The sequence below is a fragment of the Cervus elaphus genome, chromosome 5 (genome assembly GCF_910594005.1).
Source record: "Cervus elaphus chromosome 5, mCerEla1.1, whole genome shotgun sequence".
Taxonomy (NCBI): domain Eukaryota; kingdom Metazoa; phylum Chordata; class Mammalia; order Artiodactyla; family Cervidae; genus Cervus; species Cervus elaphus.
The window spans coordinates 108,785,701-108,810,757 of record NC_057819.1 but is presented as its reverse complement, the minus strand read 5'-3'; the positions used below and the strand labels follow the sequence as shown (position 1 = coordinate 108,810,757).

Here is a 25,057-nt window from a genome sequence, read left to right as displayed (position 1 = left end):
AGATGTGCCCTGTGTATGGTTTGAACGTTAATTATTAGCACAAGTAGTCACAAAGGGCTCTAGGGTCAGAAAGCATAGGATTAAAATTCAAGTTGCGTAGCCTTCAAGCCTCAGTTTTTTCACCTTACAACAGAGATAACACCTGAAAGATTGTTGTGAGGATTTAATTTACTAATATTTGTAAAGCAGGTAGCATAGTTTACGCTGCCCAAGCACTACAATATGGAGATCTTATTACCATAAACTCTCAGAGATAGGGGCTCTAAAATGAACTTTGAGAAGTAAGGTCTGAAGAATGAACTACTGTACCACAGTAAGAAAGCTCCTAAAGCCTAGAAAAAAGAATGCTCAGGGGAAGTGGGTCTTTGTGCTGCAACAAAAGAAATCTGAGTTAGACTCAAGAAAACAGAGTGATCTCTTCAAGTTCCCATTTAGTTAGATTCTTCTGCGGATAACCAGATCTTTGGACTCCGCCTACCTAACTGAACCTGGTGCCACCCACGACATACCTGTCGGGGCTGAAGTCCCTGCCCAGTCTCCAAACACTTAGTTAGAGCCTGGGTGGGAGGAAGGGACCTTTGGGATTCTGCTGGGCTGGGCCCTGAAGGCAAGGGTGGGTCAGAAATGGGTACAGTCTGGGCCTAGCTCCCTGGCTATGCAGGCACTCTAACGAGAAGGGACTTCTTTCCACATCGAATGGATATTCATGATACAGTAGATGTCAGAAGAGGTAGCCCGCCGGAGAAAACGCTGTCGTTGCTATTTATAATTAGCGATGCTTGGTTATTACCACTGGTAAACATCTGTCTGATTGTGTGAGACCATTCCCCGCCTGGGTCAAAGTGGGTGGGAACAAGTGGGTAAAAGAAAAAAATCTTGACAAGGAAGGCGAAGGGGCTGGGTACCAGGAAGAATGCTCAGAGACCGCTAACCTTCTCTCAGGGACTCACAGCGCGGCGGAGGAGAGTAGAGCCTTCCAGCCGGTGGCTTGCGGAAATTGGTTCCCAGATGCGCCAACGCCGGGGCTCTCCAGCCGGACCCACAGAGGTGGCCGCGCCCGGAACGGCCTTTCCAGCGGCCGCAGCAAAGCAGCGGGACAAATCCCACCCCCGGCTCCGCCCGTCCAATCCATCTTGCTCGGGAAGCGACGCTTCTCTGGAGAAGCAAGCGGAGGGGAGGGGAAATCCAAGCTTTTGGGGTCTCCCGACAGGTGTTTGGGGGAGAGGGCGGAGCCGGCTCAGGAAGGATGAGGGAGGGGCGGTGCTGCCCCTTTAAGAGGCGGCGGCCGAGCAGGGACCTTTTCTCTTTCCCCGGAAGGAAAGCTTAGCCCTGGCTGGGCGCGCAAGGTGGGGAGGTGCGGGCCTGGGCGTGGGGAGGCGGGGCGCGCGCGGGGGACACCCCCTCCTTCCAGTCTGCCTTGCGGTGGACCGGTCTGCCTGCTCAGATCTGCCGCCGAACCCGGATCGGAGGCGACTTTGCGGCCAAGTGGGCGCGGCCGGTGCGAGCTGGGGGGCAGGGTGCCCAGGGCAGGGGGGCGGTGACCCGGGACAGTGCAGGCGGGGGAACAGACCCTCGGACCTCCGAGGGAAATCTGAGCGTTCAGACCGTGAGCGGATGTAAAATTGACCAAGTCTGGGGGCCAGAAACTGATCAGCGCTGCGGGGCTTAACTACGCGGCCGGCGGGAGCGTTCTCCGGTAGCGCGGGGGAGCAGGTGAACAGGTCCTCACTCCCAGCTCCACGCCCTCACGCGCTCTCGCCAGGGGACAGGTTCCCGCCAGCAGCCATGGGCCCTGGCCCCAGCCGCGCCGCCGGCGTCCTACGCCCGTTGCTCGGCACGCTCGCCTTGATGGTGGCCGCAAGCAACCGCGCCGCCTCTGCCTTCAACCTGGACACCCGATTCCTGGTGGTGAAGGAGGCCGGGAACCCGAGCAGCCTCTTCGGTTACTCGGTCGCCCTCCATCGGCAGACAGAGCGACAACAGCGCTACCTGTAAGTGAAACTGGCCGGAGTGGGGTGGGAGGAAGAGTGTGCGCACAGGATGCGGATCTCGAGCTGAGTCCGAGCCCTAGGGCCCAGTGGCTTCCAGGCTCGCAGGCCGTCGGCTTTTGGGAGCTAAGATTGAGAGGGCGGGGACCTAGGCGGCTCTCCTGCTGCTGAAGTTTGGCGGGAAATAGAGGGATTGGAAGTGGGATGGGGGCAGCAATCATTTGCAAGTGCTGACCTGGCCAGAACCTGTCTAGACTCAGCCCCTCAGCCTTCTAAACCTCTGTTGAGAATAAAGTGGAGTCCCCGTTTCCTGAGACGCCTCCCATTCAATGAACTGGGAATTTAGTGGACCGAATGCCTCTTCTCTCCAGGGCTGGGAACTGGGGAAAACTGCAAGATAAACGCCTTTCTCCTTTCCCGGAAGGACCTCCGAGCACATGCACTTAAGCCCGCCCCCACCTCACACTAAGTGTGTGGCCCCGTCAGCCACACCCTGCGCAGAACCAGACTGGAGGGCCTTCTCAAGTGCTTGGTGGTTGAAGAGAGAGGTGACGGCGAGTCTGCGTGGTTGGAGCTGTCCAGGCGCCCCTTCAGACCCCTTGAGGATGCAGAAGTAGCAGTGAGAGCAGGAGCCGTCCCAACTCCCCCTTGGTTTCCTGCACCCCACCCCCACCCCCAGCAGTGATGCCCTCCCACTAGACGATTCTGTCTCCTCGCATTCCACGGATTCATGTTGAATCTTCAACCCTGAGTGTGTTTGTTTTGGTTTCAGGAGGGAAATAGTGTTTTTCTCTTCTGTTCTCCTTCCCCAACAGCTGCAAGGAGAAGGAGGGGAAAGAGCTAGACAGAGAAGAGAGATGGGAAGGAGACACATCCAGCTGCTTATGTTGTGCCCCCACCCTATATCATGCCCAGAGGGGCATGTCCAAGTTTGAGAAGTTTCTCTGCGTGGGCTCAGTGTGCTGAGGTTGGCAGGTGGAGGAAAAGGGCAGATGGGGAAGGTGAGGCTGTCCAGGAGGGAAGGCTGTTAGGACAGCACAGGCAGGCTCTTCTGTTTGACCGACTGAGATGTCAGACCCTGCTGAGCAAGAGGACGTGGTCAGGTAAAGGGTGTGTTGAAACCTTTCCCAATTCTGGCTGGAACCTGCAGAAACTTGAGGAAGTTGGAATGTCCAAAGTCCAAACTCTGCCTCAGCCTTGGCCCCTGCCCTGCTGGCCCAGCCCCTGCCCAATCTACCTGCCTACTTGGCCTCAATTCCGTCTGGCTTCTGCAGAGGTTAGGGCTACCACATCCTTCCCAGCCCAGCCTCAGCAGCTGCGGTCTGGCCTTAGACAATACTCCATCTTTTCGAGACTCTAAGTGACCATCAGCTTAAGTTTCTGTATTAGTGCTCTTTCTGCCCCAGCCCAGAAAAAGATTTTCAGATTTTCAATGCTGAATCAACATGATATAAGGCAATGTAGTGTAAAGAGAACATCAGAAAAGCAAGGGTAGGTAATGGAAAGCTGGAGGAAGTAATAGTTTCTGTAATATGCAATACTCCCTACCCACCCCCCCAGCCTTTTTCAATTTTTATTTTCTGCTCTGTGACCTTAAACAGGATATTTCTAGGCCTGTTTTCCCGAGAAAGGGGTTCAGCCTGGATCTATATATGCCTTCCTGCCTCTGTTGGTCTATAGAAGGCAACTTGGCATTGTGGAGAAAGAAGAGGCTCCCAATCCCATTACCAGTTTCCCATCTAGAATCTGTCACTAATACCTGACTCTTCACATATTAGGGCACTTTCTTCATGGGGGTAATATTGAGGTTTTAAGGAGATGATTTGGGTTAAATACTGCATCAGCTGAGGGCTCTTGTGCTAACCAAGGGCCTCACTCAAGGTGACTTAGTGGAGGAGTCCTACTTTTCTTCCTGGGCAGCTAGAGATGGCATTAGGCCTTTCAGGAGCCCAGAAGTTTCTAAAACTGATAAATCTCAGAGTGACAGGTAGTTCTAGATAGTGTTCTGGGTGACTCACTTGGGAATCTTCAGTCTTTCCAGGGGTGATTCTACATCTTGGCTCGTCTCCTCATCTCACTGAATTCTGCCCCATGACCCTTAGGGAGAACCAGCTGGGCTAGCTGGGCTTAGCTGCAGCCTGCTGTGTAGCCAGATGTAAATAGCTGCCTGAGTACACAGCTCAGGGGAACCAGCAAGTCAAGTGGCAGTCTTATATTCTGTTAGCTTCATAGTCCCTTTGGAAAATGGGGGAGGGTTCATGATCCTGAACAAAGTCTGAGCCTGGAGTTCCCTGCAGATTTTCAGAAGATACAGGGACCTTGGAAAGTGTATGCAAAGTCTTGCATGTCTGTGCATTATTCTAGAGCCAGGAGGACGGAAAAGCATAACTTTCATTATATTCTCAAAGAAGGCCTTATTGTAGTAATGGTTAAAAACGAAAGTGTGTCTTTGTTCCCCATCACCTTCATCTTTAGACTGTGGTTCCATGCCCACAATATCAGAGGCTTACTCTAACCCCGGCCCCAGTTTCCCAGTCTCTGGAATCTCCAGTTTCCTGGTGATCAGGAGCAGGGCAGGGAAGGGGAGAGGGCCAGGGTGCTTTGGGCTTGTTAGTGAGATACGTGAGGACCCCTGGGGAAGCAGAGGGACTATTCCTCTGGGAGATGGTCACGGACCTCCCCTGCTTTCCCCCGGTACCTGTTCTGTCATTCCCTCCTGGGAATCTAGGTGTCCTGGCCTGACCTGACCTTGTGGACTATGGGAGATACCTCTGGGGCCTTTGCCTGGAAACGAGGGTGTTTGGGAAGCCTGGGGCGGGGGTGGCCACAGCTCCAGGAAAATGAGGTCATACCTGAAGTAGGCAGGAACCAGGCTTACTTGTTCCCCTAAAACATGTTTCCCTGGGTAGGGCAGGCACCTGGCAGCCTGCAAAGCTCGTGCCAGAGGAAATGGGCAGAGCAGCTGTGGCTGCAAGCAGAAGGTTTGGATGCGCAGTGTCCTTTTTCTCTGGCTTTATCCAATGACCAGGCCAGGCCAAGGCACTTAAAACTGGGTGGGAGGTAGGGGCAGCCTGATCTTGTAGAAATGAAGTGAAAAGGGCTTGATCAGAACTAAACAAAGAAGGAAGAGGATGGTGGTTACAATAAGGGGGATTGAGGTTAGAGGACATGAAAAATGCCCTAAGGGATCAGATGTGGGGAAAAAGATACTAAGGAGCCAGAGAAAGGGAGAAGAAATGAGAAAAACAGTCTTGTTCTTTATTATTGGAGGCTTGAGCAAGGCCTCTTTCTCCTGTCCTCTCATTCTGTCATTTCCCCAGCTTGGTGCTCGGATTCTAGGCTGAGTCACCAGAGGGGAAAGAGGACTGGGGGCAGTTGGGGAGGACGAAGAGGCTAGTGTTTCAGCTAACACAGGAGCGGCCTCTGGGGACATGGCTAATTCAGGCAGAGGGTTGGCACACAGCTGGGATTCGGGCATCAGAGAGCTGCCCCCTACCCCTCCGCACCCCACCCCACCCAAGCACTCAGAGCTGGAGTGGAACCCTCCCCAACCGGCTTTCTGGCCAAAGGAGTAAGGCATGGGGGCCCATGGCCTGAGTGTGGACTCGCTGGCCCCTCAGTGTTAACTGAAGTCTTTCCACTGGGGCCACCCCAGTGCCTGCCTGAGGTGATGAGTCTGGGAAGCTGAATCTTACGGGCTGTTTCTCTGAACATCATCCCGCCCCAGTATGCCCCAGGGAGACTTCTCTAGGGTGAACCAACTGGTGCCCTGACACCCCTGGGCCCTGTTCCCCAGCCTCCTCTGATTCTGTTGCTTTCTACTTGGCTGTTGCATTAGCTTTGATCTGCCCCAGGAAGAGTGATGGGGTGGGGGGTGGGAGGGGCAGGAGTGAGAAAGGGCTTCTCTGGACTTAGACCTCTACAAAGGGCCTCTACAAAGGCCAGGAGGGGCTGTCTGGCTGGAGCCAAAAAGTAGGGTGAAGAGGCAGCTGCTTGAAAGCCCTTGAGAGGTCATTTTACTCATCTCCCTGCCACCCGGAGGGGCACCAGTCCCCACCCAGCCCAGCCTGACTCTAGGAGAGAGGCCGTCCAATCTCCTTTCTCCCTCGCTGCAAGAGCTGAACAGAGTATCCTGCCTTGCATCCCGCTTCTGACCGCTGCCAGGAGGGTGACCTCAGTGGTGGCCTGGGAGGGATCAGCTTCTGATCTGATCTGATCTGGACCAGATCCAACAGCAGGAGCAGTGTGCTCATTTGCTTAGTAACTTACATTCATTTACAACGGCAACAAAAAGATCTTTCCCACCCTCTGGATTTTCCCACACCTGACTGTGGCTGGAGGAAGCTAGACCCGGCCCTCTGCACACCCTCCTCCCCGCCATCTATTCCCAGTCCTCTGGCTGTGGATCCATTGGATCCTGGGCTGGGAGCCAGAGGGCCTTAAAGGGCCTCTAAGCGGGCCAAGTAGGAGCTAAAAATACTCCAGGGAGGTGGGGGGAGCACCTTGTGGAATCTCTGGGGAGGGAGGGGCCTGGGATGCAGGGCTGGGGTTAGGGTCTCGCCCCACTGCCCCTCAGTGGGGCACAGGCTGGTGCAGGGTGAGAGCAGAGAGGGTATAGGTAGTAAGGGGTTTTATGTCAGTCCGACTGCTCTTCATGCCCAGCTCTGCCTTCTCTGTACTGCAGGAGGCTAATAGGAGGGGTCCCTCAGGCCACTCCCTCTAAGATGAGGCAGCTGGGAGGGTGTGGCCACCTGCTCCTCAGCCATTCCAGTACTTAAACTTGGGCCTGGAAAGCAGCAGGCCTAGCAACACTTCCCTTGCATTGCTCGCCCTGGAATGCAGTGTGGGTTCTCCAGGGACCCCTTGCCCACTGAGGCCTGGACCCACCCCTCCAAGGTCATTGTAGCCAACCCCCAGCTGCTACCTCCAGCCAAATCTGAGCTCCCACCCTCGAATGACCAGCTGCCCACTGACCTGACTGATGGCCTGGTATCCTTCGGCCCCTGAAGTGTTACTTCCTCGTCACCCTCTGTCCCATCCACGCACCTGAACTAGTCTGCTCGGTGCACTCTGCTTTAGATGCCCTCACCTGGCAGGGCAGAAATTCCCGGGTCCCCAGAACAAGGCCTGGGGGTGTGCTGGGGCCATCCTGGTGCCGCAAGAAAGCAGAACCACAGTGCTCACATGGGTCTCGGCTTCATAGTCAGAAGGCCCTTCTAAAGAATGAACCCACTGTTCCCCCAGCAATCCTGGAGGCTGGTGGGGCAGCTGCTGTCCCATTTTACAGATGAAGCACTCACAGCTCAGAGAGGGGAAAGGAAATTGTCCTTTGAGGCAGAAGACACCTGGAACCAGACCCCTCAGCTCCAAGGCTGAAATATTCCCTTTCCACGGGCAGCAGCTCCCCACTCTCACCTGTCGGGCACACTGGGGGCAGATGTCTACAGGTGGTGAGGCCATGGGCTCACTAGGTACCCGCCTCAGCCCAGATCAAGGATGACTAACAGGGCCTGGCTGCCATGCTGGTCCCCTGCCAGCCCTTCTGTTGGAGTTGCCCGCCCTGCCCTGCATAGAGAAGCTGCACCCCTGCCCTCAGGAACTGTTCTCCAGGGTGAAGTCTGAGCTGAGGTGTGAGGTGCAGGCCCTTCATGGCACCCCCAGGCAGCACATTCCTGACACCCAGTGGGCGGAGGCACCCAGGCCCCGGCATGCCCAGGCCTGGCCCTGCCCAATCCCTGCTTCCCTCACTGTCAGGTCCCAGGCAGGAGCTACGGGCAGGGCTGTTGTTTTGCATATCCAGGCTCTGACAGGAGGCCTGGCGCCCCAGTTCTCAGCTGGGAGCCTCAGGAACCAGCATTGCCGAGGCAGATGGAGGAGTATCTGGGAGATGTCTGCCACCCAGGAGGCAGGGTCCAGCAGGATTGAGGAGCTGATCTTGGCAGAACGTCCAAAGGCTGCAGACAGATGATGCTGGGAGAGCAAGGGGTGGTAGAGCTGGGTTCTCAAACTGCGATGTGAATATTTGGGGTATATGTTAAATATGCAGGTTCCACGGCTCTACCCTCAGATTCAACTCAGGCTGTCTGTGACGGGCTGAGGAATTTGCCTGTTGAAAAAATATCGCAGGGATTTTTTATTCTAGTGGTCCAAGAATTACCTTTTGAGAGAATATGTCAAGGCTGATCAATGCCTTCCTCTCCTCTAGTCACCTGTCTGGTATGGGATGGACTGCTAGAGCCCTAAGAACCCTTGGAGAGACTTGCAGGTGGCATCCCTAAAGACGGGCTCCAGGCAGACTGGGGACAAGGTGACTGACAGTCCTCATCCACCCCCACTCTCATGCTCACCATTCCGCCCAAAGTGTCAGGTACCCCGCTCTCCTGCCATCACCCCCATACCTCATAAATCTGTCTCAATACGGTAGAAAGGGGGCCAGAAGACACCCCAGGGTCACTTAAGGACCCTGCTGACTCAGCTCACCCAGCTGTGGTTTGGGGTCGGTTGTCCTTTCCTGCCCACGTTCTTCAGACCACCCCAAGATCTAAGTCCTCCGATGGCTGAAAGAGGTAGGACCCACGCCTCCAACTATCCACCCCTCCCCACCACCTCACACATCCTTTCCTCGGATCTCTGGGAGTTTAAATCTTGTGCCAGGACAACGCTGCTGTCTTCTTTCCCATCTACCTTCATCTCAGAAGCCAAGCGTTCTTTCCCCAAGCCAGATCTGCTTATGTCAGTCAGATACCAAAACAGTCCTTCCGAAACCCAGATCTTGCCATGTTTCTGCCTTGCTTAAAATCCCTCCACAGCTTCCCTTTTCACCCTGCCCTCTTATTCTTCCCCATGTGTCTGGCCTCCAGCTGTACCGAGGGCCTGGCAGATGCCTGAGTCACCCTCTTGCTCACGATTCCTGGCTCTTGCACATGCCAGACCTCAGCCTGCAGTGCCCTTCCTCCCCTTCTTTACCTGGTGAGCCCTGGGCAGCATCCTCAGACTCAGGCCAAGGTACTCTTCTGTGGGCCTCCCTGACTGCTCCCCATGCAGAGTCGGGGCTGGTTTGCACCCTGCTTTCCTCTCATGAGGCACTGACCACAGGTGTCTGTCTCCTTGCCTTCCTTCCCCACCCTGGGCACTCCTCGAGGGAGGGGCACGGAGCCGTTCATCTCCCGCCCTCAGAGCCTGGCACAGAGCAGATGCTCGGTACATGCACACCAAGCAGTGAGCTGTCTGAAGCAGGCTTTGGCGAGTGTGAGCCTGAGTCTACTACCTTCTCGCCCCCAGGCTGCTGGCTGGTGCCCCCCGGGACTTTGCTGTGCCCAATGGCTCTACCAACCGGACTGGTGCTGTGTATCTGTGCCCACTCACTGCCCACAAGAATGACTGTGAGCGGATGGACATCAAGGAGAAAAGTGAGAAGAGGGCCTAGGCAGTGGTGCTGGGTCAAGAGGCTGGTGGAGGAGGTAGCACAGAGAGAATGACTAGAAGAGACAGAAGGCCCAGCTGGGCAGCTTCAGTGCTTTCTTGTCCACCTGGGAAGAGGGAGCCCTAGGGAAGAGTGGGACCAAATGGGGTTTGTGGAGCTCAGACTGTGATAAGCTGGGGAAGGCAGGGAGGGAGGGTGGCCCTGCTGGAGTGGGAGATCTGGGAGGGACCAACTCCTGCCCTCTGGAGGCGCTGGATGCCTAGAGGATGAGATGAGGTGCCCTGGCTCATGAGCCCTCTCATGCCCACAGGTAACCCTAACCACATCATTGAGGACATGTGGCTCGGCGTGACTGTGGCCAGCCAGGGCCCTGCAGGCAGAGTCCTGGTAAGTCAGATCCCCCTCCAGACGTCTCCTTTCATCTCCCGGGAGCTGCAGAGGGAAGCAGAGAGCAGGAGAAGGGACCTTGGTGCGTGAGCTTGCAAATGTCAATTTCTGCAGCTGTATGTCTCCATGGGCATGTGTGTCCCTTCATCCTGCACTTGTGGCAGGGGGATGGGGAGGGTGTCTGGCGCTCTCCCAAGGGCCAGCCTGGGTCCTTTCTGAATCACCCATTCCCCCCACCCCAGGGTAGGGGCGGTGCTCACCCTTTGTGGGAATCAGTTGAGGGGACTACGAGATGGAAAGGGCAGAGAGAGCCTCAGGCAGTGTGGCCTGGACGCACTCCTTCTGGGGAGGCCAGCTGACGGAAGAAGCACAGCCCTTCTGCCCTAGCTCATCCGGCTTGGGTTGGGGGCCACTCCCTGTTGTCACTTGTCACCTCCAGCCTGCATTCGTCAGTGCTGGCCCCTGGGATCTCAATTTTTGAGTCCCAGATAGACAATTATTTTTCATTTTTAAATTTATGTAACATTTACATACAGTGAATGTACAGATTTTAAGTTTCAGTTGCGTTTTGGCAAATTATAAACCCAAGTAATCAACACCCGTTAAAGAAGTAGAATACTTACATCAGTCTGGACGGTGCACTCCTTTTCCGTAACTTGTCACCCCCATAGTCATCACTGTTGTGGTTTCTGTCACCTTTGAACATTGTTGTAAGCTCTGGGTTTGACCAGCTCGCTGAAACACATTTTCTAGTCTCTCATTAAGGATGGTGGTGGGTCCTTCCACAGTCTTCTACTTGCCCGTCCACTCATTCAGTTTGTTTTTAGTGAGCATGTCCTGCGTGCCAACACTAGAAACTTTCCCAGTGACTCGGGACAGACTCGGGCCGGCACGAGCATAAGTTTGGTTCACAGGTGAAAAGGGACACAAAAGACAAGCAAACAAGAACTAGGCCTGGTTCTGGGTTTCCTCTGGCCCCTGGCTGTTTTACAAATACCCTATTCTTATTGATTTGCCCAATAAACTTTAATGGAGCACCTCTCATGTGCTGGGAGAAGCTTTGAGAGAGGCAGCACAGTCTGGTGCTTAAGAGCTTGACCCCAGAGCCCGACAGCCTTGGATTGACTATCCCTTGCCTTTCTTAGATGTGAGGTTGCTTATTTCTCTGTGCCTCAGTGTCCTTATCTAAAATGAGGAAGTGATTATCCCTAGCCCATAGAGCTGGTAGGAGGCTTAAGAGAATTAATATGCAAAAAGCTCAGACTTGTGTCTGGCATATACTTACTAAGTAAATAAGCACTCTTTAAATATTAGCCGTTGCTGCTGTGGTGGTTGTTGTTATTCTAATATTGATCCGTTTATTAAGAGGGCAGGATCATCAGGGGACAACAGAGAAGCAACTTCCTAACCTGCTCTGTGTCTAGTTCCTTTTAGACCCAAGAACCTGAACCCCACATCCCCTCATCCTTTTCCCTTTTTATTTTGCCGAGATCTCCAAGCCACTCTCAAATCCAGTACCTTCTGGTCTTCCAAAAAGTGTTCCTAACCTTCAGGGCAGGTTTTGGAATTCTGGAAAGGCAGTGCAGGTCCAGGCATCTCCATGGGAAGAGAGAAAAGCCGGAAGACCGCTTTCCACTCCTCTCCTGCAAAAGCAGAGGTGCACGGGGCCATGGAGACTCCGTTCCAGAGTCCCTGCTGCGGGTTTAGCTGTGTGTATTGGGGGGGGTCCCCAGGTCTGTGCCCACCGCTACACCCAGGTGCTGTGGTCGGGGTTAGAGGACCAGCGGCGCATGGTGGGCAAGTGCTATGTGAGAGGCAACGACCTGGAGCTGAATGCCACGGATGACTGGCAGACCTACCACAACGAGATGTGCAACAGCAACACCGACTACCTGCAGACGGGCATGTGCCAGCTGGGCACCAGCGGCGGCTTCACCCAAAACACCGTGTACTTTGGTGCTCCTGGTGCCTACAACTGGAAAGGTGGGGACCGTGGGGGAAGGGAAGAGGAGCAGAGACCACCACCCCTGTTAGGCCCTGAGGCAGCCTGCCAGAGCTTCCACACAAGAGGGCAGAGGAGAGCATGCCCTTGCCACCATCAGCAACCACCTTTGCTATTTTAAAGTGTTTTCTAGGTACCAGAGGTACACCTGTTATCTTCATTAATCTTAAAATGCAAGTATTATTGTACCCATTTTACAGAAAACTGAGCCTTGGAGAAGTAACATAAATTGCCCAAGGCCATAATAAGTCCTGAAATGTGTATTGGAATATAGGTCCATCTGATGCCAGGTTAACCATTTAAAAACTTGTTAAAAAATAAAACATATTTCTGGTACAACTACTAAATGGTACAGTAAAATAAACAGGAAGAGCACCCTTCTTCTCCCACATCTCCCTTGTCCCATTTCCCAATGTATACTGCTAAGTGTCTTGTGGGTCCTTCCAGACCTGTTTCAGAATATATAGGTATCTTAAGAAACACACATACCCACACAGAAAATCATTTTAAATGTATTGTTCTTCTACTTCTTCTTCAGGTATCAATAAAAATTGTGGACATGCTTTCATGTCAGTACATACAAGGCAATCTTTTGAGAGGGCTGCAGAGTATTTTCTTGTATCAAAACTCTCACTTGATTCTGCCACACCACACACTGCCTTTTAGGTGTCTGACAGCTCACACACCCTCCACCTGCCTCTCTCCACCACAGGCTATAGCAACAGCGACCTCTTTTCCCTTACTGCACCTACTACTGCAGAATCAACAAGCAGAGGGAGCTCAGAATCTTGTTTTTTTTTTTTTTTTTTAATTGCAGTATAGTTGATGTACAATATTATGTTAGTTTCAGGTGTATAACATAGTGATCAGCATTTAAGTACATTGTAAAATGATCACCCCTATAAGCCAAGAAACCATCTGTCACTCTTCAAAGTGATTACATTATTATTGACTGTATTTCTTATGTGGTATGTTACATTCCAATGATTTATTTATTTTGTCCTCTTGACCAACAGGTTGCCCAGGGCATAGTCACAGCTCTGGGCTCACCTGAGGCTGAGGCCTCTGCTCACTCTGCTAGTCTTACCTCCCACTCCTTGGCAGGGCCAAGGTACTCTCCAGCAGCAGCCTGGGGGACAGGGGAAAGTAGGTAGCCCGAGTCTGGGGACAGGATTAGGAGGAGATAATGGTGTGAGTCTGGCTTCTTTGTCTAGGGTGGGGGAAATGTCATCTATTGATAGTATGCCAGTACCCAGATGACTGGATTCCAGCCATGACTGGACATCCCTAAGCCTCCATCCCTGAGCCTCACTTTTCTCATCTGCAAAATGGGGGTCATCATGCTAGCTCAGAATTGTTAAAATAAAGAGTGAGTGATTTTCAAATGGCAAAGTACTCACAGATCAAAGGGGTTATTATTATCCTCATCTGGAGGGGGGGCTGGACATAGTGGAGAAAAGGAGTGGTGACTTATATACCCCCTTCCTCAAATCTTTGTGAAGGAAACAGCTACATGATTCAGCGGAAGGACTGGGATTTGTCTGAATATAGTTACAAGGACCCAGAGGACATAGGAAACTTCTATATTGGTAAGTCCAGTGGTAGTGGCCCTTTGGTGGGGAGGAGAAGGGAGCTGAGTCCCTGGCACACTGGTGCCTGTGGAGCAGAGAGGCCAGGCTGCACCAAGACCAGTAGCATTCAGTTCAGCTAGCACACCCTGAGCACCAGCTGTATACTCCCCCCAGAGGCAGAGTCACGACCCTCACGGAGTTCATGGTCAGGGTACAGTCAGGGCTTGGGGCTGGGCATCCAAGGTCCACTTTCTTGCCCAACTTAGAATAGAGGAATAGAAGATAACAGGGATACTGGGAGATGACCAGAGTACAAGGGGACCAACCTTACTGGAGTCTCAATTGACCACTTTCCCCCCATCCCAGGCTACACGATGCAGGTGGGCAGTGCCATCCTGCACCCCACAGACATCACCATTGTGACAGGTGCCCCGCGGCACCAACATGTGGGCGCTGTCTTTTTGCTGAGCCAGGAAGCAGGTGGAGACTTGCGGAGGAGGCAGGTGCTGGAGGGCACGCAGGTGGGAGCCTATTTTGGCAGTGCCATTGCCCTGGCAGACCTGAACAATGATGGGTGAGAATCCAGGGACATTTCTCTGTGGCCAGGGAGAATGATGAGTGGGTGGGCTTGCACGAGTGAGGGCAGAGAAATAGAGGTTTGCAACTGTACATTTTTTTTGCCTGTTGTTTGCAGGGGTGTACAAATCCGTTTTGCATGTTGATTTGCAATCAGACTTTATGGGATTTGGGGTGTTTGCATGACAATTTCATGATGCCTGCATCTCACTGTCTGTGCCTGTCATTCTTATGGCCCTAGTGGATATGAGCTGTTTGGGTGTGATCTGTGTGTACATGGCTTCTCCACAAGCTGTGTTTTCTATTAGATCGGTCACATTGACACTTCCATGTCCTTCCCACAACCTATGGCCAGAGGCATCACTTGTAGAGTTGTGTGCCCTGCCTGGCACAGTTGTGTCTGCTAAATAACAGTTATGCTGCGTGTTCCATCTCCCCCTCCTTCTTTCCTATGCAGGTGGCAGGACCTCCTGGTGGGTGCCCCCTATTACTTTGAGCGGAAAGAGGAAGTAGGGGGTGCAATTTATATCTTCATGAACCAGGCAGGCACCTCCTTCCCCAACCACCCCTCCCTCCTTCTTCACGGCCCCAGTCACTCCGCCTTTGGCTTCTCTGTGGCAAGCATTGGTGACATCAACCAAGACGGATTCCAGGGTATGAGCCAGCACTCCCGCCCCAGCACCCACTGAGAGAGAGAGCCAGCTGCATACCAGGCTTGATGCGGCCCAAAAAGGAGACAGACTCGGGCCCAGGTCTGGGGAGCTCACAGCAGGGCAGAGGGAGCCCCCAGGGGTGAGCTCAGTAGACCTCCGGGAACAGTGCACTTACCACTGGGATCAAAGGCCAGGCTGAGTGTACACAATGGTGGGAACAGAAGGGGCAAAATGGGAGCATGGTACATTTGGCATAGTATTACCTATGGCTGACTCATGTTGATGTATGGCAGAAACCAATACAATATTATAAAGCAATTATCCTCCAATTAAAAATTTAAAAAATAATATAATATTACTATATCAGGTGTGGAACTTCCCTGGTGGTCCAGTGGTTAAGAATCCATCTTGCAGTGAAGGGAACATGGGTTCAGTCCCTGGCCGGAGAACTAAGATCATGCTGAGGGGCAACTAAGCCCGCATGTCACAACTAGAGAACCTGCATTCTGCAACTAAGACCTGATGCAGACAAATAAATAAATATATATATATATATATATATATATATATACTATACCAGGTGTGGATGTTAAGCACAGGGACACAGTAGAAGTTCTGGATATAGGGGATGCCAGTTACTATTCTGCAGGACTTGGAGACCAATCAGACCTTGCATGTCAAGGAGAGGGATAAATCAAGGGGTTTAGCCTGGTTGCCATGGGAGCACCTGGCTTATCTGGAAGTCATTTCTCTGACAACCTCAATTTCCCAGAATATATCTAAAAACCAAAAGGAAGGCAGAGGAACCTCTAAAGAGCCAAAATAGGTGCTAGAAAGTTCAGTTAATGAAGCCCAAGCACTTACTGATCCAAGAGTTGCCCAGCTGTCACTCAAGACCTACTTATTCTTCCTTTGCCTACTTTTCCTACAAGCTTGACTTTCTAATTACCTAGGCCTTATCAGATCAAAAGCAGCAAACTAGAAAGTTTAAGAAGACAAAACATTTGGGGGTTATTTTGTGGAAATAATGGTTAGAAGTTAACAAGAAAAGTTATAGTGTTGTGATGAAAATCCCAGCCCCCACTGTTAGACAGACATAGGCTCAAATAGCCTCTTTACTCATTAGCTGTCCAACTTTGAGTTTTCTGAGCCTATTTCCTCTTCTGTGAAGTGGGGACAGTATTACCTACTGCCAGTACTTTCGTGAGGACTGGATGACGTGAGTGTTTGAGAACTATCCGGCAAAGTCACAAATGGGGAACACCTGCTTTTGTGACCCTGCTGGTAAATGTCATGAGAAGAACCAGGTGTCTGGAGGGGCGGTTGACAGGGGAGAAGGAAGGCACAATAATAAGGGAAAACAAATAGCCAGTGGTCAGGAATCTGGGGTCTAGACCTGCCTGAGACATTAGCTTGCTGTGTGACTTTAGTAAGTCACTTTCCTCTCCTGGGCCTAACTTCCCATATATAAAGGAGGCAGTTGGGTGCCTAATGGGCCCAGTTTTAATCCTAAGTCACAGAACTCTGTTCCCTGATGCTCTGAGCACTGCTTGACAGGGAGGTCACGCCATGCTGGGCTCTGTGGCCTGCAGCACAGGGCTGGAAAACCATGGGACCCATAGTAACCGGGGTGACCCTGAACTATCTCTCTTTCCCAGACATTGCTGTGGGAGCCCCATTCGAGGGCTCGGGCAAAGTGTACATCTACCATGGCAGCTCCAGGGGGCTCCTCAGACTGCCCCAGCAGGTACAGATGGCCAGGGACAGAGGCACCTTCTTCCTTTTCCTCACGCACTCCTGCCTATTCCCCATGGGCCCCGTTCTCTGGAACCTTCCCCAGAGCCTGTCCCCACCACCTCCCCCCGCCCCCAGGTAATCCATGGAGAGCAGCTGGGACTGCCTGGCCTGACCACCTTTGGCTACTCCCTGAGTGGGCAGATGGACGTGGATGAGAACTTCTACCCAGACCTGCTGGTGGGGAGCCTGTCAGACCGCATTGTGCTGCTGAGGTGAGCCAGGGCAATGGTGGATGGGGGCCTCTCTCTTCCACCCCTGTCTGCATGGAGCCACAGCTCTGTCTTCCTTCAGAATCAGGTCCATGCAAGCCTGAGCCCAGACCCTGGCCTGGCCTGGGGCAGGCCTGAGGCACTGATGTCTAGTTTTTCTATGTAGGGCCCGGCCTGTTATCAACATCCTCTACAAGACCTTGGTAGCCAGGCCGTCCATACTGGACCCTGCGTTCTGCACGGCCACCTCCTGGTGAGACCCTCTGGCCCCAGTCTGCCCTTTTCATTCCTCCTGATGTTTGGGAAGCCCAGGAGGGACCCTGGCTTTCAAAACCCTTCCCTGGCAACTCCTGATACCCCACCATTAAAGGGTTGATTCTTGGGAAAGCATTGCCCTCCCCACTCAACCTCATTAAAGAGCAAGATTCCTTGCTAGTGGGTGAACTGTGGGGGTGGGGGGGTGCAGGTAGGGCATGGTGGTTGGAGCTCTGGTCTGCTTGGTTCAGATTCCAGCTTTGCCCACTGCAATGGTAGGGATGGGCTCTAGGGAGTGCTAATAATAATAACCAATTCACAGGAACTAACACAACACTGTAAAGCAACTATACTCCAGTAAAAAAAATTTTTAATTAAAAAAAAAAAAAAACAATTTACAGGGTCGTTGTGATAATCAAATGAGATAATGTACAAAAAGCCCTTAGCATGGTGCTCTGTAAATCCTAAGTGCTCAAAAAACGTAGTTGCTAAGATGGTTACAATAATGACAGAGATGACCCCAAGGTCTGTTAGTGAATGAGGATAATGGATCAGAAAGCTGAGGGAGATGAAGTAGGGAAGCAGCAGGTGGTGGGGAAAGAGATCTGGACTGGGGATCCTGCCCAAGACTTGGCTGGGCCAACACCTGGCTTCAGGCAACTCCTTTAGTCTCAGGACCTCAGCTTCCCCATTGGTGCCTTCTAACCCTGTTTTCTATGGCTTGAAGAGACCAGGGACACCCCAGCCCAGCTCTGTAGACTCCTCAGTTTTGTCCCTGCCTTTCCCCCAAAGACCCTGCTTCCTCTTGCCCAGTAAACGGGGTGAGAGCTTGGACCTGGGTATCTGGGTCCACCGTGACCTGACCCTCTGTATGTCCCCCACCCTCAACAGTGTACAGGTGGAGCTGTGCTTTGCTTACAACCAGAGTGCAGGGAACCCCAACTACAGGCGGAACATCAGTGAGTGCTGGGCTGTAGGGCGAGGGGGGGGCATGCTCACCTGGTCACTTGCTGACCACCCTGTGCACCCACAGCCCTGGCCTACACGCTGGAGGCTGACCGGGACCGCCGTCCACCCCGACTCCACTTTGCACGCAGCCAGTCAGCTGTCTTCCATGGCTTTTTCTCCATGCCTGAGATGCGCTGCCAGACGCTGGAGCTGCTCCTGATGGTGAGGGAGGGGTGAGGGGCGGTACATTGACTCCATGGTCCCAGGAGGAGATAACTCCATGCACCCAGGAGAATCCCCAAGGTCAAGGGTGAGGGAATGAGTTCTCTCCAGAGACAGAGGTTGTGGATTGACCTGGAAAGTCATAGGTAAGTGGAGGCTACAGGGCTCAACACCCAGCCCATGGTAGAGAGCAGAGACCTTTGGAGCCAGGATGTGGGCCAAAGAGAAGTATGTGAGATTGTTAGCTTGTCTCCGAGGAAAAGGCATCCACAAGCCAGGACAAGCTCAGGCTCTCTCTGGGACATCAGAGTGAAAAGGGAAAACTCAACTTGGGGACCCCAGGAATGAAGGGAGGCTCAATCTTCCTCCAGAGGAGTCCCTGGAGAGGAGGAGCCACATCTTACCGAAGCGGGTACAGTTTGGTGAGCAGACCAGAGGGGATTCAGCCTTACAGGGGTTTTTTAGGGTTGAGGGAGAGGGGCACAGCTTCACCCTAGGGGTTTAAGTTTGTATGAGGATACAACTTGGTTTGGAGGGCAGTGCAGAGCTGGGTTCAGCTCACCTTCCTTTCCCAGGACAACGTCCGCGACAAACTCCGACCCATCACCATCTCCATGAACTACTCTTTACCTTTGCGGTTGCCGGATCGCCCCCAACTGGGGCTTGGGTCCCTGGACGCCTACCCGGTCCTCAACCAAGCGCAGGCTCTGGAGAACCACACGGAGGTGGGTGGGGCTGGGGCCAGGGCCGGGGCCGGAAGGACAAGGGCCTGGAGAGCTATAGATGGTGGGCCCTTCACAGCTCCCCCCACCCACAGGTACAGTTCCAGAAGGAATGCGGGCAGGACAATAGGTGCGACAGCAATTTACAGATGAGGGCGGCCTTCGTGTCTGAGCTGGGGCAGCGGCTAAGCAGGTGCGCTCTGGGCGGGGCTGGTTGGCCAAGGTGGGCCGGACTTCATTGGCTATCAGAAATTGAGGGGCGGGGCCCTATTGGTCGGAAAGAGTGGGGAGAGCTGTTGAGACCTGAGGGGAGGGGTCTCAGAGAGGCAAGTCGGAGAGGAGGGATTTTAATTAGCCAAGAACTATAGGATTGGCCTTCCCTGGCCAGAAGGGGCTTTCTTCTGAGGGGCGGAACCTAACAGTTTGGGGCAGGGCTTTGGGCTCAGTCTGAGGCTCTCCTCCCCTCTCAGGCTCCAGTACAGGAGAGACTTCCGAAAACTGCTCCTGAGCATCAACGTGACCAACACCCCAAGCCGGAAGCGGGCTGGGGAAGATGCCCACGAGGCGCTCCTCACCCTGGAAGTGCCTCCGTCCCTGCTGCTGTCCTCAGTGCGCCCCGTGAGTGCCCTCTGCATCCTCAGAGCCCAACCACGACCCAATGCATCCTTCGTACATGTCATATACATGTGTTGTCATTTGCCACGTGTCCCCCCCACCCTAGTCCTCTGGGCTGGGCTTCCTCAGGTGCCTCCAGCGTCTCTGTTCCTAGGGGAACCCAGTTCTCAAGCCTCAAGGGCTTCAGGCCCTCTGCCACAGGAGAGGGGTGGGACAAGCCTTAGTCTGACCACCTAGATCTGATTTGTCTTCTTTCTTCAGCCTGGAGCCTGCCAAGCCAATGAAACCATCGTTTGTGAGCTGGGGAACCCCTTCAAACGGAACCAGAGGGTGAGTGCCCAACTGTACCCTCCCAGGGCTGTGGGTACAAGGCTCCTCCTGTGATGAATTCCTTATCCTTCCTCTGCCTGCCTGCTTCCCAGGCTTCCTTGTATCAAAGAGCTAGAGTTGGGGAGGAGGGATGCAGTAGAGGGTGGGGAGAGACCCAGAGACAGAAAAATGGAGCCACTAGGGAGCTATGCACAAAGCTAGAACAGGTGGAGGTGAGGAAACTGATTTTGCTGAGCACCTGCCATGTGCCAGGCCCTGAGCCCAATTCTTCTATATATTTCTCACAACCTTCTGAGGAGGTTGGTGCTGATTTACAGAAAGGAAACATAGGCTTCGAAAGCTTGAGTGATTGCTCAAGGTCATGTAGCTCAGAAGTATTGAGCTACATGAGCTGTTACTAACAGAAAAGAATGGGAAGAGGGAGGCAGATGAGGCTAGGAAGATGGAAGAGTGGAGACAGGTGGGAGGTGGAGACCAGAGAGCCAAATTCCTAGCACAGCACTCAGCCCCTCTCTTCCCCATGGCATCACCCCTGCCTGGCCTCAAACACCCATCTCTGCCTCTCCTGCCCTTATGGCAGATGGAGCTACTCATTGCCTTCGAGGTCATCGGAGTGACCCTACACACAAGGGAACTCCAGGCGCAGCTGCAGCTGTCTACGTGAGTGACCTCAGGAAACCAGTCTATATGGGAATTGAGGTATTCTGGGTGCCCCCCAGCCTCAGCTGACATATTCCTCCCCTACCCCCTGCATTCCTTCCTCAGGTCAAGTCACCAGGATGACCTACGGCCCGTGACCCTGCCTCTGCTGGTGGACTACACACTCCAGGCCTCACTCAGCATGTGGGTACCGCCCTGAACCTCAGCCTGCTGAGGAACCTGGGTCTCCCTTCCCTAAGGTGTCTCCCAAGCTCCTCTGACACACCTCTCTTGGCCTGGTATCCTCAACATCACTGTCATTATTGTTACTATTATTGTTCTCCTTGCAGAGCAGCTAGCAGTGGAGGAATCAGCAACTTTGGGGTGAAGGTGTTGGTGTGGCCCTACCATTTCATGAGAGCCCATTGTGCTAATGATTTTATATACATCATCTCATTGTCTTCTCAAAATGGCCCCATGATACAGTGACCCCACTTAAGAGATTAACCTTACTTTACAGTTGAAGAAACTGAGGCTAGAAAGGTTAAATTATTTGCTCGAGGCTGTACAGCTAGTAAATGCTAGAGCTGGGGTTTGTCTCAGGTCTGCTTGCTGTCAGAGGAGCTGTACAGAGGAGTTAGCCTTGGTACCCACCCCCTGCAAGGGCCCCTACTGTCCCCTATCACTCCAGCCTCTTTCTCACCCCCAGGGTGAATCACCGGCTACAAAGCTTCTTTGGGGGGACAGTGATGGGTGAGTCTGGCATGAAAACTGTGGAGGATGTGGGAAGCCCTCTCAAGTACGAGTTCCAGGTAAAGGGACCTCTGGGTCCAGGGTCGGAGGGTGTGAGGATTGGGGGTCGGTGAGACAGAGGTGGTTTCCCAGGAGAAAGTAGCCGTGACATCCCTTGTCCTCACAGGTGGGCCCAATGGGTGAAGGGCTGTCAGCCCTGGGGACCCTGGTCCTGGGGCTGGAGTGGCCCTATGAAGTCAGCAATGGAAAGTGGCTGCTGTACCCCACGGAGATCACTGTCCGTGGCAATGGATCCTGGCACTGCTGGCCACCTGGAGACCTTATCAACCCTCTCAACCTCACTCTCTCTGTAAGGACACCAGGGGGAGCGTTCACTTGTGGCCCATTTCCTTTGCTAGCTGCAAGGCAGAAAGGCCAGCATCTTCCTCTCCCTACCCTTTCCTCCTCTCCTCACCTCTGCTCCTTCCGCCAGTAAATCGCCTCTACCCCCTTCAGGTTCCTGGGGACAGGCCGCCATCTCCACAGCGCAGGCGGCGACAACTGGACCCAGGAGGAGGCCAAGGCCCCCCGCCTGTCACTCTGGCTGCTGCCAAAAAGGCCAAGTCTGAGATCCAATTGGTGAGTGGCCAGGGCAGGGTTGGGGGGAGTATGCCCACCTATCATAGGATGAGTGGACACCTCAAGACATACGAAGCAAGAGAGATAGGTGCTACTCTCCAGGAGACCCCAGTCTGATGTGGAGATGTGGCCCTTGCCTTGTGCTGGGGAGCAGCTGGTATGGTGAACCAAAATCACAGGCCCTGATTCTATTTCCAGAAACCCCAGCCTGTTGGGGGTTATATAGCTGTTCAAAACTTTGGACATTAGAACTAGCGATGGGGAGACACAAGATGAAGACAGGGTGCAGGGCGCCCTCTGTCGGAAGGGAGGGGGTAGCAGACCTGTGCAGCAAGTTGGAGCCTAGCTGGGTGGAGAGGGAGGAGTAGCCTCCCAGAGGAGGAAGCCAGCAGGAACAAAGTCCCATTGTGGGAAGGTGGTGTTCAGGTTTGGGCCCCATGTACATGAACAGGGACCAGATTTCCTGTTCTCCATATCGCTGGCATCTATATATGCGTGGTCCAAAAAATGTGCCTTAAACATGTAAATGCAGGGTTGGTGGGGAATGTGCTTGAGTGAAGGGATGAGGACAGGCCCCTTCAGTTTCAACCATAGTTGGGACAAAGCCTGGAGCGAAGTCTGGAGAATCTAGAGACCCAGACTGTCTGGGTCTGTGTTCCCTGCCTATCTCAGAGCTGTGGCAGTGACCACACCCACTGTGTGTGGCTGGAGTGCCCCATTCCTGATGCCCCTGTCATCACCAACGTGACCATCCAGGCACGAGTGTGGAACAGCACCTTCATCGAGGTCAGTGCCGGTCTCAACTGCCACCCACCCCGGGCTGGGAGAGCAACAGGGAGCGGGTGAGGCCAGACCACACGTGTGTACCTGAGTGTTGTCGGTGACTGCATGGAGATGGATGCATGCTGGGTTCTGCACCTGTTACTGTGTGCCCTGTCAGAGTTAGTCCTGCATCCATGTGTGGACATGACATCATTTTGTCTCCATAAAATAACATCTCCCGTGTCCTTTATTCTGTTGTGTATCCATTACTTTCTCACCTCTCTGCGTTAGCCTGTCCTGCTCCTTTTCCCTGGATGCCAGCTCCCATCTGTTACCTCTGCATGTAAACTCCTGTTCAGCCTTCACAGTCTCCCTCAGAGACCACCAGCAAGATCTTTTCTGATTTTTGTAGCTGACAATGACCTTTCCCATCTAGACACTCACAGAACTTTCTCAGAAGCCACACATGCCACTTAGCACACTCTGCTCTGGGTTGCAGTGCCAGCCGACCTAGACCAAACTTTTTCTGTGAATGACTAGATTAAACATCTCTTTTCAGCTTTGTGGGCCACGCGCTTTCTATTGTAGGTACTCAATTCTGCATTGTAGCATGAAGCTACTACAGACAATACACTGGTGAATGGGCGTGTCTGTGTGCCAGAAATACTTTATTTACAAAAGCAGCTCTTGGGCCAGATTTAGCCCGCAGGCCAGACCTAGACTGTGACCTTCACTGTCCCTGCTGTCCCCAGAATCCAGCATAGGACCTGACACAGAGATGAATGAATGATGTGCATCTGTGTGTAGAGGAGAGGCCCGGTGTCAGGTCCTTTGGAGTGCTGCTTAAAGATGCTCTGTGGAGGGAGAGTATCCCAGGGGCTGGTCAGGAAGAAGGCTCAGAGGGACTTCAGCTGCTTCTTTTGACTCACCGTTTCCCCCTCCAGGATTATAGAGACTTTGACCGAGTCAGGGTAGCCAGCTGGGCCACCCTGTTTCTCCAAACCAGCGTCCCAACCATCAACATGGAGAATAAGACAGTGCGGGTGAGTGAGCGTGTTAAGGAGACAGCAAGACCTGGCCAGGGCATGGGAGCGCAGGGCATTTTTCAGAGCACTTCCACATACTTTAGTTATTTGGTCTCAGTCTTGGCAGCACATTGGAATCCCCTGGAGAACTTCTAGTGTCTGGACTACACTCCTAAGTGATGAAATCTGAGTCTGTGGAGGTGGGACCCCAGTACTGGTATGTTTAAAAGTACCCCCAGTGATTCTACTGTGCAGCCAGGGTTGAGAACCTCTACTTGAGCTCATTTGATCTGCATGTAAAGATGTTGCATTTCTGTGCTAACCTGAAAAAAAAGTTCCCAAACTTGATTCTAAGTTATATATGGAAAAATAAATACCACAAAATTGCTAATAATTTGTTATGAAAGGTTAGAAGGGAAATGTATAGGAGGTGAATGAAGGATTGGTTAAATACATTATCGTACATTTCCTAAAATAAACTAAAGTAGCAGAGGAAGGGCCAGGAAGATCAATGGAACAGAATAGGAATTTACTTTTATTATACAGATAGCATTTTAATCAGGAGAAAAATATAGATGATTAAGTAGTATTGGGAGAACATACTTGGAAAGTAAAGACAAACCCCTGCCTCACACCATAAACAAAAACACATTTGAGTTAGATTAAATATTTAAATGTAGGAAATGAAACCTAATATACCAGAAGAAAATTCAGGAAATAATTTGATAATAATCTTTAATTATGGGGAGAGGGAGTTATTTTATTAAACCCAGAAATCACAAAAAAGTTTTGAAAAATTCAACTCTGAAATTTTAAATCTGTATATAGCAAAAGAGATGGTAAAGATACTAAGAGGGCAAAAGACAGCAGACGAATAGATAAGGAAGCTGTGGTACATATACACCATGGAATATTACTCAGCCATTAAAAAGAATTCACTTGAATCAATTCTAATGAGATGGATGAAACTGGATCCCATTATACAGAGTGAAGTAAGCCAGAAAGATAAAGACCAATACAGTATACTAACGCATATATATGGAATTTAAAAAGATGGTAACGATAACCCTATATGCAAGACAGAAAAAGAGACACAGATATACAGAACAGACTTTTAGACTCTGTGGGAGAAGGCGAGGGTGGAATGTTCCGAGAGAATAGCATTGAAACAAGTATACTATCAAGGGTGAAACAGATCACCAGCCCAGGTTGGATGCATGAGACAAGTGCTCAGGTCTGGTGCACTGGGAAGACCCAGAGGGATGGGATGGAAAGGGAGGTGGGAGGGGGGATCGGGAAGGGGAACACATGTAAATCCATGGCTGATTCATGTCAATGTATGGCAAAAACCACTACAATATATTAAAAAATAATAATAATAAAGTATACATAAATGAAAAAAATAAAAAGTTTATAGCATATATGACAAAATATTGATAGACATATTTTTAATGTGTAAAGAGAAAGGGTGGCATGCATAGGCATTGTACGTATGGTGAAATATAACAGCAGTAAGACTTTTTTCATATCATATGAGAAAACATTAAAAAGAAGAATGCTAT

At 52.2% G+C, this 25,057-nt stretch overlaps 1 protein-coding gene across 2 annotated transcripts in view; it reads left to right on the top strand.

Moving 5' to 3' along the window:
* Positions 1-1,166: 1,166 nt before the first annotated feature.
* ITGA3 (integrin subunit alpha 3) overlaps positions 1,167-25,057 on the top strand; it is a 30,056-nt gene continuing 6,165 nt past the window's right edge. Inside the window, exons 1-24 of one of the 2 annotated variants that reach the window (XM_043904221.1) lie at positions 1,167-1,346; positions 1,763-1,991; positions 9,270-9,397; positions 9,722-9,798; positions 11,532-11,781; positions 13,303-13,389; positions 13,738-13,945; positions 14,405-14,601; positions 16,259-16,347; positions 16,473-16,609; positions 16,773-16,859; positions 17,753-17,820; positions 17,895-18,031; positions 18,607-18,756; positions 18,849-18,946; positions 19,224-19,371; positions 19,630-19,698; positions 20,279-20,358; positions 20,464-20,541; positions 21,047-21,149; positions 21,257-21,439; positions 21,586-21,708; positions 22,381-22,494; positions 23,415-23,513. In XM_043904221.1, the coding sequence (XP_043760156.1) occupies positions 1,786-1,991; positions 9,270-9,397; positions 9,722-9,798; positions 11,532-11,781; positions 13,303-13,389; positions 13,738-13,945; positions 14,405-14,601; positions 16,259-16,347; positions 16,473-16,609; positions 16,773-16,859; positions 17,753-17,820; positions 17,895-18,031; positions 18,607-18,756; positions 18,849-18,946; positions 19,224-19,371; positions 19,630-19,698; positions 20,279-20,358; positions 20,464-20,541; positions 21,047-21,149; positions 21,257-21,439; positions 21,586-21,708; positions 22,381-22,494; positions 23,415-23,513 (2,916 nt within the window). In that variant the 5' untranslated portion in view covers positions 1,167-1,346; positions 1,763-1,785. Of the gene's footprint in view, positions 1,347-1,385; positions 1,499-1,762; positions 1,992-9,269; positions 9,398-9,721; positions 9,799-11,531; positions 11,782-13,302; positions 13,390-13,737; positions 13,946-14,404; positions 14,602-16,258; positions 16,348-16,472; positions 16,610-16,772; positions 16,860-17,752; positions 17,821-17,894; positions 18,032-18,606; positions 18,757-18,848; positions 18,947-19,223; positions 19,372-19,629; positions 19,699-20,278; positions 20,359-20,463; positions 20,542-21,046; positions 21,150-21,256; positions 21,440-21,585; positions 21,709-22,380; positions 22,495-23,414; positions 23,514-25,057 lie in introns of those variants that run through there. The other variant, XM_043904222.1, reaches the window with a different exon arrangement.